This window comes from Bolinopsis microptera, chromosome 6 (genome assembly GCF_026151205.1).
Source record: "Bolinopsis microptera isolate Bmic1 chromosome 6, MBARI_Bmic_1.0, whole genome shotgun sequence".
NCBI lineage: Eukaryota > Metazoa > Ctenophora > Tentaculata > Lobata > Bolinopsidae > Bolinopsis > Bolinopsis microptera.
In genome coordinates, this window is record NC_087077.1 from 8,861,293 (window position 1) to 8,879,495 (window position 18,203).

Here is an 18,203-nt window from a genome sequence, read left to right on the forward strand (position 1 = left end):
TATATCGATGCATGTAGTGCAATCTCAAATTCCAGACGATTAAATTGTCGTGCATAGTGTAAGCAAGCAACGATGAATTGCATGTTCATGATAACTAAAACTAAATATTTTCAGCTCCAACTGCAGATATTAAGTTCTCTTTTGCCCGATGTCTTGTCCAACTCAGTCCTTTGAACTCTTCGTACGTCTCATCGTCTTTACAGAACTGGGTGAATTGTATTCCCGTACACTTCAAAGAACATCAGCAATATCCTGAGTTATATTATATGATTAGTTTTATTGCTGAGAGGGAGGGAAAGAATTCCAGGACGTTGTGATCATTGTTTTCTATCAGATTTTTAATTTTAACTTATTATTCACGGCTGCTTTTAAAGCGTTAATTTATTGTTGTATATTGTTCGATTCAGTATCTTAGATGATGTTATCCCTTAGTTTATTTTGTATTCAATCAATGGACTTGAAAACTGCTCCCAATCGTGTATTCGATAAACTTAGGGCTTCCGATTGATTCTCAGCATAACAATTTGTACGGGAGACTTGCTATCCGGTATTTAACTGAAACATGCTTGTAAACGGACCACTTTGGATGGAAATCATTGGACAGAATAGTAACCAGAAAAGTACAAAATCAAAAACACCATTCATGGGGAAGGTTGGGTGGACTGGGTAATGGAAACGCTCTAGTAATAGTAAAGGCTGGGGATGGAGTTGACCGCACTCCAGGATCATCAGCCGGGTAAGATCCGCGGCAGTGGGACCTCTAGTTCTTTTATACCTTGCATTATAGCTTCGCAGGGTTTAACAGAACTGTGAGGCTGGCACGAAGAGCAGATAGTTCAAAACTATCATGCTCCCCCCACTGAGACCGCAAGCACGACGTGTTGCTTGGGCCTTTAAAATCGTAAAAATGGTCTTTAAAATCCGAGAGATGGTTAGTAAAACGTCTCTTCATACTGGTAGCTGAAGTTGTAGAAATATAATCTACTCTTCAGGGATGGAGATGGTCACCTCAGCTGGGGCAGGTGCGACCATAACTTGACGAGTCGGGGTACTCTGACACCCCACTGCTCCTCTTCCTTCTTCCATGTCGATGATCGTCGACATGTCTTTAACCAGCAGCTTACTAGGAAGACCTGCTGCTTCTTTCTGTAGCCCAGCAGCCACGTTGTTAACAAGGAGGGCGAAGTCCCTGTACCGTTCACTGGTTCGCTTGTCCAGATCTGCAAGTTCTTCATATAGCTCACGAACTGAGATAAAAGGGAGACCTCGCTCAAATCCGTGGCAGCAAAATACCATAGTCCCTCCTCCCATAATAGCAATGCCGAGGAGGACGATGGCAACGAGAATCAAGATTGTACTTGGTTCCATTTAGATTAGTGTTGTTTATCTTCACATAAGAGAGATGATTTGAATAGCACTGACCGTTTGCGTGCAAACAAAGGCTCAAAATGCACGTCGTCATGGTTGGAAGCAGCACGCACGTGCAGTTTTGGATAGATGCCAAATATAGAATAGCGATAGAATATTATTGCATACCTTTTATTTGTGCATCAGCATTTAACAGATATAAGATACTGCAACTGGTCAGGCCAGTTAGCTACAACTCATGCATTTTCCTTGAATCACTGGCTAGTGAATCAATAGCGATTGCCGGTCAGTGGTGTCACATCAGAGCGGGCTAGCTAATATAGTTAGCCAGCAAAGCTATGTTGTATGTATACGTACGTATTTAAAGCTACACTAGCTGAGCTGCAGGTACGGTATAGTAGGCGCGCGGCCAGCTAAGCTAGCTAGCTAGATTATATCTAGATATTATATATTAAATTAAATTAATTTAATTTAATTTAATTTAAATTAATTAGATTAATTAAATTATATCTGTGATTATGCGCCGACTATACCAGCACAAACTAAAGCGCGTGTTCCAAACAATAAGTTAGGAAGACCCTTTTACAACATGCGATTATTTTACCTGTGATGTTTGTGCCAGGACTGCCATTATCGGAAACGTTTTTACCATACAGGGTATAATGTTTGTGTACGTATTGTTCATTTCTATTTTTGAGCAACACGATTTAATCATGAGAATCGATGCTATTGGGATTTGGGTTCATAGAATTTTATGTGTTTGACAAATCAAAGTATGTTTCTTCATTCACAACTGGGTAATTACAAACTGAAAATAAATGTGAACTCCTCAATATCATATTTTACTTTAAAATAACCATAAACAAATCAATCAAAATATTCAAAAGAATCATTCATTCATTATACATATATAATAGTTGTACAACTGATATATCAAAACGCTCAGCTGTTTATAATGTCAATATATAACTTTCACTGGTCTTGCACTGATTTGGCAGCGTCACTTATAGATTTGACCCTGGTCATAAGAAACACTCCTAAAATTTCGCTTCAAAATTTTTATTAATCGAAACTCAATTAGTTGAACAGTATTAGACATATGAAATATCATATGCATATCTTAAAAGTTCTTCCTGTGACAATCTTCTAAAGTTAAATTGGGAAAAACGTGGTCCATCTCGTGCGAACTTTCCTAATGACCATTGACCAGGGTCATTTACTTCTTTGAAATGGTTATAATATGACTATTTTAACTTACGATGTGAATATTATGAAATAAAATCTTTCTTTTATTAATCGAATATAATTTTTTCCACTTGCGCTTCTATGATGTTATTGATAAAATAAGATTGCGCATTTTATACCAAAATTAATCTAATTTTAATGGTTAATATATATAACAAGAATACGATGTTCTAAATTATAGACAAGCCTAAAAGATGTAAACTTCTTATGCGTTCTACCGTAATGTTCAAGAACATGGAGGCTAACGTTAAAATATTGTACGAAAATCTCATTAGACACTAGACAGTGTACAAGAAGTATAGGATTAGATAAACTGCAGACAGAGTGTATCTTGTAAGATGAGAGGAGTTAAACATAACAAAGAACAGCGGAAACTATAAATAAACCCTGGAGAAAAGGCATTCCAAATATAAAACTAAATTAACAAACTACAAACTATCATCTTTTCCTGTAATACCGTCTCACATACCACAGCCCAAGAATTTGAGTTAAAACAGGCCAGGTAACCATGAATATGAGCCACCGCCGCTCCCACACAGACGAGATTGTGCTACTGCGCGACTGTTCGGATAGCAGGTGCCGTGCCAGGATGTTTTCCAGTGCGTCCATCCTTTTGAGGAGGCCACGTACGTCTTGGCGCATGAGGCGCAAGGTGCGCAGGATCTGTGACTCCACGTCTATTATCCGCACATCACTGCTACCTGGGGGAAGTGTGTTAATATCCATATCCTATCATTCATATCCTCACGAATTTGGAGATAAAGGACACAGTTTAAGGATCCACATGTTAATTAAATTACTGCCTGGGCATGTTAATTAATTTCTTGTACAAAATCTTATCTATATGTATATAAGCGACACATACAAGCTTCAGAGCTTCCGAACGAGTCACTATTCTTCTTGCCCTGTTTCCTTTTCTTTTTACGAGATGTAGCCTGTGTACTGTCTGAGCTGTGCCCTGCGTTACTGATATTCCAAATAAAACTGAAAGCGGGTTCCAAGAAAAATGGTGGAAATTTTAAAATGGTAATATTTTTGTGAGTGTCGGGTTTCTCAATTGAAAATTCCATTTTTCCCATACGGTGATAATTTGTTACTATGTATTTTAGTTTTTGACACGAGTTATACTCTAAAATGATTCGTATGGGACTTTTCAAAAATTTTATGTGTCTGACAAACAAATATGTTCTTCATTCATACTGGTAATAAACTGAATAATTTGATCTTAAACATTTTTTTTAGAATACCGATTCATATTCAATCAATTTCAAAAGAATATATCATTATATTCTTATAAGTAGTTGTACACGCATTTAAACGTCAGGTTAAATAATGGTTGATATACTTTTCAGATTTGGGTGGCATTATAGATTTGACTGGCTGTAAACTACCTGAAATTTCTTAATTTATTATCAAATTCATTAGTTAAAGATAGAATTGTGCAAATCATATGCCTTATCTTAAAAGCGGAAATTAAGTTAAATGGAAAGAATTTCATTTTAAGCTAGATATTGAGGGATTACTTAAATGGTTAAATAAATTAACTTACCGATAAATTTACTGAAAAAAATCTGTATTGGTCAACAAGTTCCAGCTTCGCTCTAGTGAAGTTATTGGAAAAATTCGTTTCCATTTTATATAGCAAATTTTAATTTACATTTTAGTGGATATATTGACTTCAAGAATGATTTAAATTTAAGACAATCTAGAGTAAATTCTATGCGGTTTCCTATGTTAGACCCCAATTAAAGCTCAAACGTTAAAATGTAAAATATCCATTGACACTAGAAGTTATTTTGAGTTAGATATCAGACAAATTGGATGAGAAGTTAAAACAAAAAAAAAAAAAAAATTCCAATATAACTTATAACAAACTTCAAATCTATCATCTTTTTCCATACGTTCTACATACAAGCCAGATTTTGAGTTTAAACATCCTGTAACCTAATTAATATGAGACCGAGTCCACAAACAGATTGTTACTTGATCGGTACTTCATAAGTTGATGCCATGATTTAACATTGCTTGCATCCTTTTGAGAGCCAGTAATTTGGGAGCATGGTAGGCTGACAATAACTCTAATCACTGAGGGGAATTAAATATATTATCTCATCCAAATTTGGGATAAGAAAATTAGGTCCCAGTTAATTAAATTATGAAGTTGATCGATTTTTTAATTTCTTCAAATTTATTTATATGAATTAAAATAGTTTCAGAGCTTCCGACGAATTGGATCTTGGCCTGTTTCACTTTTATCCAACCAGTTTTAGGCCCTCTAAATCGAAAAATGAAAAGTGGAAGAGGGTATAATGGTGGGTGTGTGAAATGGTAATGGATGTTTTCATGTACCCGTTCTAAATTGTAAAATTATCCACAATTTACGAGTTTTTTGATGATATTTTATCATTTTTTTTGACGTGTTTATCTAAACGTTTCGTTATTAACTCAGATTTTGAGGATATAAAGAAAAAATCAACACATGACACCTGTAATAAATTGCTCATCACACGACTCATGTGAAGTTGTCAAGCAAACATTTTTAGTTGAGGCACAGTGACTAGAATAGAAGATATTTCTATTCTATTTAGGTGCCCAATACCATGTCTTGTGAGGGCTAAGTAATTAAAGAGAGCCAAATTCTCTTGTACAGACTTTATCACCAACATTCTCAATAGCATGAACTTAGAGTTGGAGAGTTTATAAATTATATCGAGCTTTACTTTATAACGCTATATATTAAAAGTCTTTAAGTATTTAACTACCGGGGTCCTGGCCAGCTTCCTGGAGTTTGAGTTTAAGCACCAGCTAGAGTTCGCCTCATCAATAACATTAAGTTCGGGCTCGGCGAGTTGGAGAGGTTCCAAGTGATGACTTGTACAAAGTAACTGCCCTCTTGAGGTTATACTTCTCAATACACGTCTGTTTTTAACTCTTTAAAGTACTGAGCGCAGATAGCAAGAACACTGAGCTATTCGCAGAGTTCCGGCTTAGTTTGTTATGTTGTTATGAATATTCCTGGATTGTAGCACCGTTTATTTTAGATATTCTATTCTTTTTAACAAAATAATATTATGACTCGTATATTACGGAGACAAATTCGCTAGATCTTGCTGAATTTCTAACAGTACCAGGGTAAGCACAGGGCTTCAATGCTCTATCTTTTAGTGAAAACCTTGACCACAGCCACTACGAAGAAGAAGACAGTAAATGAGAAGCTAAGATGATGTAACCATAATATCCTAAAGGGCCTTGACGGCAAGTTCACCATTGAAACTTACGATTTCTCCATTATCTTGAACGTCATTGATATAAGTATGAGTTAAAAGACGCTGGATCTACGTCCTTTGCTCCATGCCAAGGTCCATCCAGTCAGTATTCTTAGTGAACAGTAAGTTCATGGCAGTTTGTAATCTGTCAGCGAATGTCATAAAAGACCGTTTAAAAGACCCGTCTTAATGTAACTAATGGCATACCAATTTTATTCATGAGCATATTGCAAGAAGAGGGTTCCTGCTTTGTTGTGGCAAGCAAATCCGTTGCTAACTGCCCATCAAATAAGGGTTAAACAAAGGCCATTATGCCATTATATGCAGATTATCTTCAGTTATATCGACGCCACGGGAGCTTCAGTGCTTGTTGGATCAGATGCTGCCATCCTGTCCAGGAATCAATTTACTTGAGCGTCAGTGTGTTATGCGTGCCTTAACCGTCCCATGCTGCAGCGCGATTGCACGTGTGAGACACAGTTGTTCCCGTATTATCAGTATGGGTCTGAATATCGAAGCACGGTAGTTCCCGATAGTTTCAAAATAGTTTCCTATTCATACATTTTTAGAACTATGCAATCGAAGTCGAAAAAACGGATCGTAATAAAAAGAAATCCTAGAGTAACCGTTGATTTAATGATATATTAAATGTATCAAGTGAAAGACAAGTTTACATCGAAATTTACGAAAAGAGATCAAAGGTGACCGTAGTTTCTGAGATGGCGCTTAATCTAATCATGATGAAAGCGACAATCTTCCTGATTCTCCTTCAAGTTTCCCAAGGTATTATCATAAAAGATAGTAACTAATAACTAATATCAATTACATGCTAATGATTTGAATATGATTTGATGATAATTAGCACTGGCATAAATTGTATCTTTTGAGCGAATTGTATTTAGGGACGAAAAATGCAGATACATTCTCGGATAATACAAGGCCAAAAAGAAGAGCGGATTATAGTGAGATGTCTAAACTTTTATCACTTGTATTAGAAATGGCTGAAATCAATAACTATGTCCCTATGGTCGCATTTTATTTTGGGCTAATATACTGTTCAATCGCGTATGATATTGTTTCTTTTCTGTAATACATCTAACTTTCAGATTTTAAACTCATAGATGCTAACGGTAATGCAGTTGGTGCTAGAGTTGTAGGATTACTGATTGTCAATGGTGATTCAACAGTTTGTGACGATAATTTCAGCGACAACTCTGCTAATGCAATATGCCGTAAAATGGGTTACATTGGTCAAATGAGATGGAATGTTGGCGACAAATGGGGAATTCAATCGCAATTTCAAATAGGACTGGATGATATCATTTGCAGCAGTGGTAGTTGGAGTTCTTGCAGCTATGTCGCAGATACACACAACTGCCAGCATCATGAAGATGTGTTTCTTCAATGTGACGGAGATGGTAAGATAATGAGTGTTTCCGACTCTGCGCTTACATTTGATTCATGATTCATCTGTTCTTGTCAAATGTTTTACATTATGCTCTTGCTACAACTTTAACGTTATAATGTTCAGTTGACGGCGGCTATTCTGACTTTGGAGATTGGTCAGAATGTCCAGTTTCCTGCGGAGGAGGCACCCAAACTAGAACCAGAAGTTGCACTGAACCTGCACCAGCTAACGGTGGGATGCCGTGTACTGGGGAGAGTTCTGAAGCTAAACCTTGTAACGCTCATCCTTGTCCAGGTACTGGTTCAGTTCATCTCTTACATAGATACAAGACACTCACTTGATTCTAGAGGAATTAATTATTTGAAATTTGTAGACTCTACAGTCTACAATCTACATTGATCCTACAGTTGACGGTGGTTGGAGCGAGTACGGAGATTGGTCAGACTGTTCAGCTGAATGTGGGGGAGGAACACAAACCAGGACAAGGACTTGTACTACCCCTGCTCCAGCTCACGGTGGTGTAGATTGTGCTGGACCAGGTTCAGTTAGTCAAATGTGTAATTCGCAAAGTTGCCCAGGTAATTGAGGAGGTAAACAGTTGATTATTGCCCCGGCGTATTTGTCGTTTTAATTATGATAAAACCGTTCTACCTATCATTAACCCCATGGAAACGTTCTCGATTTCATGGAAGGGGGTTTAATAGCGGAATGAAACCACGACAAAACATCGTGAATAGAAATCAGTGGATTTAATTTCATTACATTAAATTTATTATTATATCAGGCAAAATGTAATCTTTGATGTGCTCTCTGACAGCCGATAATCAAATCGTTCAGTCAACGGTGGATGGAGTGAGTACGGAGATTGGTCAGACTGCTCTGCTAAATGTGGGGGTGGATCTCACACTCGAACCAGGACTTGTACCAGTGCTGCTCCAGCTTTTGGGGGCCTGGATTGTGTTGGAGGCGATTCAGACACTCAGTCATGTAACGATTCTCCTTGTCCAGGTTAGTTTTAACTTTGGTATGAGAGTTGCCAACACTCCTGGTAGTCTCCGAATGTCTTAATTTTAACTTTGGTATCACCCTCGTATCGTGAAATGAGCTGATATTACTGTTTCACCCGAATAGCGAAATTAAGATATTCCAAATACTTGGTGCTACATTTCCAATCACATTTCAGAGTGCGAGCCTCTGAATGTGATGAACGCATATGTTTCACCAGATGGGCAAACAAAGGAGGGTGCAGTTGTCACAGTCACGTGCTTAAAACCAAGAAAATACGTCCTGATCGGTGGAGATGAGGTCACGTGTCAGTCTAATGAGGAATGGACGGATGAGCCAGAATGCAGAAAATGCGGTAAGGATATAATTATAAATATTGATCTTGATAAAACACGTTGAGAAAAGCAAACTTCTAGGGCAGTGGTTTGCTTTTTTTCCTGTTTTATCATTTTTATATTTCTCCGTGAACTTTCCAGAAGAGCCACTATTTTTCCTGATTATCACAGATCTATTTGGGAGGTTGGAAACTTTTTCACTCTTTTGATTCTTAGTGACGCATGGAATTTGTTCATTTTGTTCACAAATAAACATGACAGTTCGTTATATTTTCAAGGAAAAAATCCCGCAAAAAAGAAGGATTTCTTCTATTAGACTATCGAGTATCGGACAAAGCACTAGTACTATGAACATGTCAGTTACTATGCGCCACAAAATTACTGATCATTATTATTTAAAATATTATGGGACGGAGTGAAAAGTTTCGCAATGACACATCAATCGAGGATAAAATACCAGAGGTTTGATTTTTAGGATGTCCGAAGAGTTACTGGAGCCTTTGTAATAGAGTATTCATATCGACAGTGGGAAACAGCTGGATGAGATGACAATATTTTTTATAGCAATCAAAGGATAATTATCAGAACGAAGTATCGGCAAGAGTAAACATAATAAATATTGACTTCTAAATAATTCTAATTATCTAAATTTCTGAAATGGAAGAATTGAGAAGGCAACAGATGTTAAACTGTCCAACAATAATATTACAGTATAGCTTCGGTGTGGGATAATAACGCATCTTTGGGCTCTCTAAGCTGAGGACGCTGTGATAGGTGAGCTTCTATCACGTGATGAACGGTAGGAGCCATGTGACGAAAAGGTAGTGCAGAGTCAATTTCCAAAAGCGAAGTTTCACTTTTCAGTTCAGTTCAATCATTGTAAAGCTTCGACACTGTACAGAAACCAAAAATAAAAGAGTTTTATTTTCTTAAAGTCAAAGACGGGATCGTCGGAGAATGTTTTCATTCTACTTTCTTCTCCTCTTTGCAGTGGAGATAACAGCTGCTTCTGTTATCCAAGGTAAGAAATTGAACAAGTCTTCGTGGCTCAAAAAAATGTTTTTTAAAATTTCTAGCCAGTTGTCACTTGCATGGAACAACTTTCCAATGACTTAAATGAGAAAAGTATATACACTTTTCTCATTTAAGTCATTGGAAAGTTGTTCCATGCAAGTGACAACTGGCTAGAAATTTAAAAAAACATTTTTTTGAGCCACGAAGACTTGCACATAATATATATATTATGTGCATTCTAGTAGGGAGGTGAGGCATATTTTTTGGAAATGTGGCATGGCAGCAATTAACCAATCAGCTTCCAATCAAACCTACGTTTCAAAAAATATGCCCTACCCTCCCGTACGTACATTTTCAACGACTTTGAACGTTCTGAGGACACCTATTCAAATAAATAGTTACTACAATAGTTCAAAATTTGAGGGCAGTAAGTGTTACACTGACAGAAATAAACTCAATATAAAACCAGGCTGGATACCAGTGCAGCGTAGTTCCAGGATAGTGTTCGATCTAGAGAAGCATCCTCTCGAAATAAAGACGAACAGTATGATAGGGAGCGAAGATAATAATATGATAGATGTGCGGTTCTACACTTCATCCGGGGACGCTGTAGGAGGAGTCGTCATCTACTTCTACTCTAATCCACAGTACAATATTCCCAGCTGCAGCTCATCCTTCACTTACTTCTCAACTATCCTCCCCTCTGCAGCAGACAAGGTTTGGAGGATAACCCTAACCAGGACCTCAGGTATCAGACTAGCGTTACACTGTAACGAGGAGAAGGTGCTCAACATCCTCATGTCAGACTCAACTTGTAGTCGCGAGGACTGGAACTACTGGAGCAAAGACATAGCCAAGATAAGATTCACTACCGACGATAATGCAACAGATTACTATAGAATATGCAGACTACAAGCAGGTTATTAATTTTGGGTCAAAATAAAAGCAGGTACTTCTACGATGCTTCATTCTTTGTTTTTAAACCTTAAAATACAAGTTATATTTAATACAGACTTAGTCCAACAATTCATGGTTCAGAATGAACCGAGCAAGCAAGGACAAAAAGCAAATAGGGGTTTGCTTTTTGTCCTATTGTCAACAATATATGTAGTATTTGTAACTTTGCTATAACATTGTTTTGGAGAGTATTTTACATCCCAATATTAACTTTTTAACGTGAATTTACACCAAGAAAAACCACAACCCTAACACCTAATAACTTTCACCTAAAAATCTTGTTGGAAATGTCAGGACGTGATGAAATGTCCAGGATGATATGTTTGTCTCCAATCTAGTAGCCATTGTACTGGCGAAGATGTCTTTTCAGAATTGAGGAGAAAAATTCATAATATATGATCAAGGTACAATATAATGGAAACTCTTGTTTGTCACGGCAAGAAACTTTACTTACTGCTGCCTGATATTTTTATCTTAAAGAGTTGGCGAACTTTGCTAGTTGATCAAAAGCAACTTTAATTCTAGAACCTATCGTATCATCACTGTATTGAAATTATCATCAATCTCAGAAGTAAGAGAGTCGTCGACGTTAGCTTGCAGTGGACTGAAGAAAGAAACACTACCAACCAGCTGATCACCACCGATATAATTGAGAACTGGTGTAGTCTAATCAAAATCTATCAACATTCAACTTCAGTTGTAACTTGTACTCTTTGGTTTTTATCAATTATGATGATTTTATCAAGATTAAGATAAATTAGTTTATTATTGACATTAATTATATACTTTATAGTTACTAGCAGGAACCCGTCTAACCCTAAAATGGTGTCAAGACTCAAGAGACTAAAACAATTATTACCTATTTAATTCGCGTTTTTGACACCACTTGGGGTACCAAATTTTGGGCTCTAAAACTCATATTTCTTGGCCAATTTTTTATTTTTTCATGCTGATTTGAAGGCCATTAAAGCATTTGATCCAGTCAAAAAAGTTTCAGTTGTATATCTTTGACGGTTTTTGCAGAAATTCGCGTTAAAGTTGATGCCGTGGTGTCAGTAAAATGGCACGGATAAATATATATATCGTCTCGCTTTATATATAGTAGGATAACTTATAACTACTTTGGTAGAGAAAATTTGTTTCATCTCTCAACCAACAAAAATGCGACAATAAACACAGCAACATTTCATAGAACAGTGTTATTTTCAGACTGGTACACTGAAGAAGATACAGATATTATGCTTTAGCCGTCCGAGTCCGATCGAAAGTGAAAAGATTACCATCTACATTCTACAAGTTATGTCAGCATTAGATATTTAATTAATTTCAGTTTATTACGTCAACGATAATGTTTCGAGATTATTGTTCGACAAAAATTACGGTTAGCTACACAAGAACTGCGTGACTTGTGGCAGAAAATAAATCAGTAAACACTTTTTCAGGAAAGACGAATAAACTCGACCAAGTTGTTACAACTAATTCCTAATAGCACCAGCAATTCAAGGGGACAGTATTGATCAGGTTGGTAGGAGACTGGAGAACCTTAATATTCTATTAACTTTCCTTCTACTTTTCTATACCCACAGAATTCACCTTATGATCACTCAAAACTGACTTAGTAAAAAACTGTTATTGGAACCAGACATTACATGGGTAGATTAACAAAACAATATCTTAAAAACATATTGCCAAAATCTTATACAGATCTACAAGCTACTCTTTCATAACAATTTTTATTTTAGGGAAAAATCGAGATTCGAGGATGCCAAAGAGTGAAAGTAAGAAATACCAGTGATTTCTCTCCCAACAGTCATGATGAACAGACAAAACTTGGGAAATTTGTAGCGCAAATTCAGTAAAATGTTTAGTTGTCAGATGAAGAGTGATAAAGACAATTGTTGATAACGTTTGAGTTGCATATTCTTATCAGTTTAATTAAGGACGGGAATGTTGCTTTGGTTATTAAACAGATTGAAACATTTATTGACACCTAGTTTTAAATAAAATATGACTAATTACAAAATTAACATTTATTTCTACATTATGACTGTTTTAGTTTGAGGTTTTGAAAATGTTTGCTTGTGATGTATATTATTTTAACTCTAGCTCTTTTCGGGAATGATTATTGTTATTTTTTAATTACAATTTTTTCACGATACATAAAATTGTTTATTTTCTTCTAATTTCAGTTACCATGAACATATTAATTTAGCTAATTACCGAGGATAATAAAGCCGAATCAAATAAAGAAAAAGTTATCATCAGGGAACAGATCACAATACAATGTTGCACCAATAATCTTGACACGTGTTACTACGGCTGCACGACAAAGGGAGGCCCTCCATTATTAGGGGTCAGATCATATGACGTATAATTAGTGATGTGACGTATAATTAGTGATGTGATCCACCAGCTACACAAGTCAATAGACATTTTTTCGTAGGATAATTATTCAAATTTACTGAATACTGAATACTGAATACTGAATACTGAATACTGAATACTGAATACTGAATACTGAATACTGAATACTGAATACTGAATACTGAATACTGAATACTGAATACTGAATACTGAATAATGAATACTGAATACTGAATACTGAATACTGAATACTGAATACATTAATTATAATTTACTACATATCGTGCCCAAAAACTGAGGCTATAGAAAACAAATACTCGATCTTGCTAGAGTATGTGGAGTAAAATTAACAGATATCGTGGAGTTGGGTATGACAATTCCTTCGCCTCTTAGCGGGTACGGTGTCTTGCCAACACTCAACCTGTCGATGTGAAAGTCAGTGATGACTTGCTGCTCTTTGATAGCTCTCACATACTCTTGAACAGAGGGCTTTGGGCGATGCACTCGGGATTTAAATCCTCTGTGAAAGCCCTCAACCATGTTCGTACTCAATCTGAGAGAATCGTCTGAGAGGGATAGATAGCAGAGACACGGACACTTCGTAGGGAGTTTGTGCTTGCAGCACCGCCAGGAAGATGTGAGGGCTGAATCCTTGTTCTTCTTCCGACAGTAGATGAATCCATCAGAGTCAAGTAGCTGTTGAGATCCTGTCCGACCAAAGATGAATTTGGAGAAGGTAGGCATGTTGATAGAATGTAAGAATGCGATACTATTGTCTTTCATCTTTCAGTATATATACCTAAGAACACTTGATCGGCTCACTCTCCTTGCATGCCTTTGGCACGTACGTCTCACATCCCTTGATACGAGAACCCCCTTTAGCAAGAGCTCCCGTCCCTTATGTGATCTACGAGTCGAGCAGTCAAATCATGTTTACTTCTTAATGTACAGCTATGATTTACAGAATTGACATGTGAACTCTACCCTATATCTAGCTCATTTCTGGGTCTACTGATGGATCACATGGATGGATCACATCACTAATTATACGTCATATGATCTGACCTCTAATAATGAAGGGCCCCCCTTTGTCGGCCTCCCTGTTACTACACCGTTAAAGAGTTCAAAGTTTAATGTTAAATTTTCCGGTCCACATAAATCGGTAAAAAGGTTTCCCTCGTAGGGTAAGGATAGTTCGTGTCGGAATCCTGTTTTAGTGATGCCTAGAGACTGCCACAAAGGTGACGGTCATGACCTTTATTAAGAAAGTCAATTCTGTGCAGAGCGAACACTGAACACATGTTACATAGTGATTTTCAACGGCCGCAGGAATCGGGATCTACAATATACATGTTTGCCAAACCTATCAAGACGAATTAAATAAGTAATAATTATTTTAAATAATAATTCTTAAAAAAGAAGTTGATCCCCCCTGATGGGAATTCTGGAGCGTGCTTGAATTAAGATATTCAAAATTGCTTCTGCGGATGTGAGAGCTTATTAAATTAAAAGCAAAATTTGAGTTGAGTAGATATGACGTCATGCAAACCCTCATAGTGTCAATAAGCAGTTGGAATTATTCCAAGGAATGATAAAGTTAATTACATTTTTACCAAAACACATGCTGAGTAGATATGACGTCACGTGTGTCCCATCCTGCCATCCCACCCAGAATTGTGTTTTTTATTTGTTAATATTTTATTGATCATTATTTAATTTTCATTTAGATTTAGTTTACCTCTTGGTGAGGATGCAGGTACCGAAAGCTTAAGTTAACTTATTATATATATTCTTATTCACCATTATTACAGCAAGCTTCTAGTTTCGGGATAGCCTGTAGCAGGCAACGCACGATACTAATGCTTCTACAGACCTACACAAGTGTAAGTAAGTAGGTAAATATGTCATGCTAGGCAAGTGGCACCCATTACGGTAACATCCAATTAAAATTTATTCACCATTAAATACAAATTGTTTATTGATACGGTCTTGAAATAATCACCCTAACTACTTAACTAGTAGTTTTATCAATTTTCGTAACTTTTCGAGAACGAATCCCATAAAAGTGAGATTATTTCAATAAGTAAAGATCTGCCGACCCTGAAACACTGACTAGATGACTCGCCCCACATAACTACATAATATCACTATTGCGGTCATTTTGCACACCTGGGTGTCTTTTTGACAGTAGTTGCGAGTTTTTGAAATGCAGTCCTTAGGCACGTGGAGAAAACTAGCTCTAGCTTTTTCCCCCATAAGATCCAGATTTTTGACACAAAAGCTATGTGTAAAACTGATTACGGAAGGGGGGGGGGGGGGGGGGGGGGGGGGGGGGCCGGGGGGCCGGGGGGTGTGTAAAAAATTGTCAAGAAGTGATTACGTAATATGTGAACGACCCCTAATATTACAAATGAAAGTTATAGGGATTGTTCGTATGACAGATTGACAGATTTGTAAAGCGTTGACATCGCACAGAAGCAGAATGTACAAGATTTTCTTTCTCTAGAAGACAGGATCATCGGAGAATGTTTTCTTTCTACTCTCTTCTCCTTCTTGCAGTGGAGATAACTGCTGCTTCAGCCGATGACGGTAAATATTTGTACAATTTTCATGAGTTACTGATTCATTAAAACTGCAAATCAATAACATCATAATATAAACAACCTTATTATTAATATCTATAGAGGAGTTAGTAAGGTACTGTGCAGTGTGCATGTGAACATATTAATATTTTTGGTGATCGCCCTGGTTCATGTTGAGTTGATACTAATTTAACGATTTCGTGCAACAATACGAACAAATAAATTTACTAAAATTGCTCAAACATGTGTCATTTTATACTCATTTTATATCATACACTTATTGTGAGGCTGATGTAAAATTTAACGTTGACACTGAATGTTTACTAGGCTGGATACCAGTGCAAGACACTTCGTGGATACAGTTTGATCTAGAGACATGTCCTCTTGAAATAAAGACGGATAGTATGCTAGGGAGCGAAGATAGAGTAGATGTGTGGTCCTACACTTCAAACGGAGCCTATGGAGGAAAATTCTACATCCAATTCTTCTCTAGTCCACGGTACCATATCTCCTATTGCAGCTCTTCCACCACTAACTTCCCAACTACCCTCCCCTCTGCAGCAGACAAGGTTTGGAGGATAACCCTAACCAGAACCTCAGGTATCAGACTAGTCATACACTGTAACGAGGAGGAGGTGCTCAACATCCTGCTGTCAGACTCAACATGTAGTTCCAGTAACTGGAACCAGTACTGGAGCAGAAACATAGGGAATATAGTGTTCTCATCTTATGACAATGCGTCAGATTTCTATAGAGCTAAACCAGGTGACTGATTATTATAAACCATTACATTTGTGATATAAACAGATACTGTTTTTATAGTTTCTTAAAAGAATTCTAAAGATATGACATTTACTATAATTTGGTGTTTCTTGCCCCTCCACAATTAATAGTGTATTGACTTTTAACTGGCCTATCTTTCTGTTTAACTCTTAATTCTTATCCAACTCTTCATATCTTTTATTACACTAACAAAACAAAATGTGGTGGGTGTTTACTGTTTGATTATACTTGATGATGAAAACCATGCTCAATATAAACAGTGATTACCGTCTAGAATTATACAGCACAATTCACATGTCAATCAATACTGATCGTTCAATTGTTGGCTATATTTTTCTTTTTTTTCGATTTTGTTAGATAGTCAAGATTGAAATAATATTTTTTTCTCCAGCAAACTTAATTTTACCCTGTTAAACGATTAGAAACATTCTCAGAACAATATTGTGAAGAATTAAGTGTGAAGAACGGCACAGTTTCACCCACTGGACCTCAGAGAGAAGGAACAGTTGTCACAGTCACGTGTTTAAAGCCGAAACAATATGTCCTGATGGGTAGGAAGCGAGTCACGTGCCAAGCAAGTGGGAACTGGTCAGAAACACCGGAATGCAGAAAATGCGGTAAATTTTTATTGATATATGCAAATAGTAACACTGTATTTACTTTATTATTTGCAATCTATAGGTCAGTATTTTTAACCCTAATAGCTTACCCTTGTAATTTGTCAAGAGTTCAGAAAATCAAACTAGGGGCGTTTGATTTTCAAGAACTACTTTTCAAATTTCATTTGTGAGTATTTAAAACGTTATTTAAGAATTTTGTATGTTTTTTTGTTATGAAATTAAAATATATTCTTTGTATTGGTTGCTGTCTGCGGAAAAATCTCCCCAGTTCAGTTGAATTTCAGGCGGAACGCAGTACTTCTCTTCTCACTTAGATTACATCAGCTGTTCAATAATTACTAGCTGGTATTAGAAAATATTCTGGATAATTCATAATTACAGTAGCTTGTGTGACAATAAACCTATTGTTACTGGAAAGTAGAAGAATCTTGTCAGATCGAAGTATACTATTACCGTGAAATTAGATTAAGGAAACGTTGCATGAGATTTTGTAAAATTAGAAGTGGCCGATTTCTAGGTTAAGGTACAGTAATTACTTCCATGAAAACATAAAGATCGTAGACGTAAAGAAAATACAATGTGAGGAGTAACATCTGCTGCTCCTGAAACTTCTCCCTTTCTCATGGGAATAATAAAAGTCATCATTAACAAGTAAGTTTGCATCACATGATTTATCCGCTGATTTACTGTCTCTCATTTCTCGACATCAACCGTGTTTTTCCACTCATCAGTATTTGATTTCTTTTTACAGCAAAACCCTTAATTACTGTGGTTATTTTCTTTCCCGCAAATGTGGGCTTTACATACATATTATACATAATGTGAACAATCGATACCCCGATTTACCGCGGATGTTTCCTTTCCCAAACGCTGCTGTAAATCAGGATTTTACGTTATTTTATTTTACAGTAAGACCTGCTATGCAACGAATGACGATTTCCTATATCTTCATCCTCCTCTTGGTAGAAATAGCTGCTGCTTCTCCTGATCAAGGTAAGAGTTTGTAAAGATATGTTATGATCCAGAATACGGCTGTGCATTTCAGTTTCCACACTATAAATGTTTATTAATCACCATACATATCTGGAACAATTATAAATATTATACCGATTTTAGGTTGGGGAGCAGTAAAGCGTGGGTCAAAGATAAACTTCAGATCTGCCACTTCATCACTTGAGATAAAGACCACCAGCTCTGTCGGGAGTAAGGATCATCTAGCAGTGAAGTTTTTCAGTTCAGCAGAGTTGGATGCAGGA

General features: G+C 36.7%; 2 protein-coding genes across 4 annotated transcripts in view; one reads left to right on the forward strand and one right to left on the reverse strand.

Annotated features, from left to right (window-relative positions):
- LOC134816912 (mucin-2-like) overlaps nucleotides 1–424 on the forward strand; it is a 765,431-nt gene extending 765,007 nt beyond the window's left edge. For all 3 annotated transcript variants that reach the window (XM_063825934.1, XM_063825933.1, XM_063825935.1), the window contains one exon: nucleotides 115–424. In XM_063825934.1, coding sequence (XP_063682004.1) covers nucleotides 115–317 — 203 coding nt within the window. In that variant the 3' untranslated portion in view covers nucleotides 318–424. The remainder of the gene's footprint in view (nucleotides 1–114) is intronic.
- A 1,747-nt stretch (nucleotides 425–2,171) lies between these two features.
- Nucleotides 2,172–18,203, reverse strand: part of LOC134817156 (acyl-CoA-binding domain-containing protein 5-like) — a 29,790-nt gene continuing 13,758 nt past the window's right edge. Inside the window, exons 5-6 of the mRNA XM_063826287.1 lie at nucleotides 3,479–3,586; nucleotides 2,172–3,314 (exon numbers count right to left, since the gene is read on the reverse strand). Of these exons, the coding sequence (XP_063682357.1) occupies nucleotides 3,052–3,314; nucleotides 3,479–3,586 (371 nt within the window). The 3' untranslated portion in view covers nucleotides 2,172–3,051. The remainder of the gene's footprint in view (nucleotides 3,315–3,478; nucleotides 3,587–18,203) is intronic.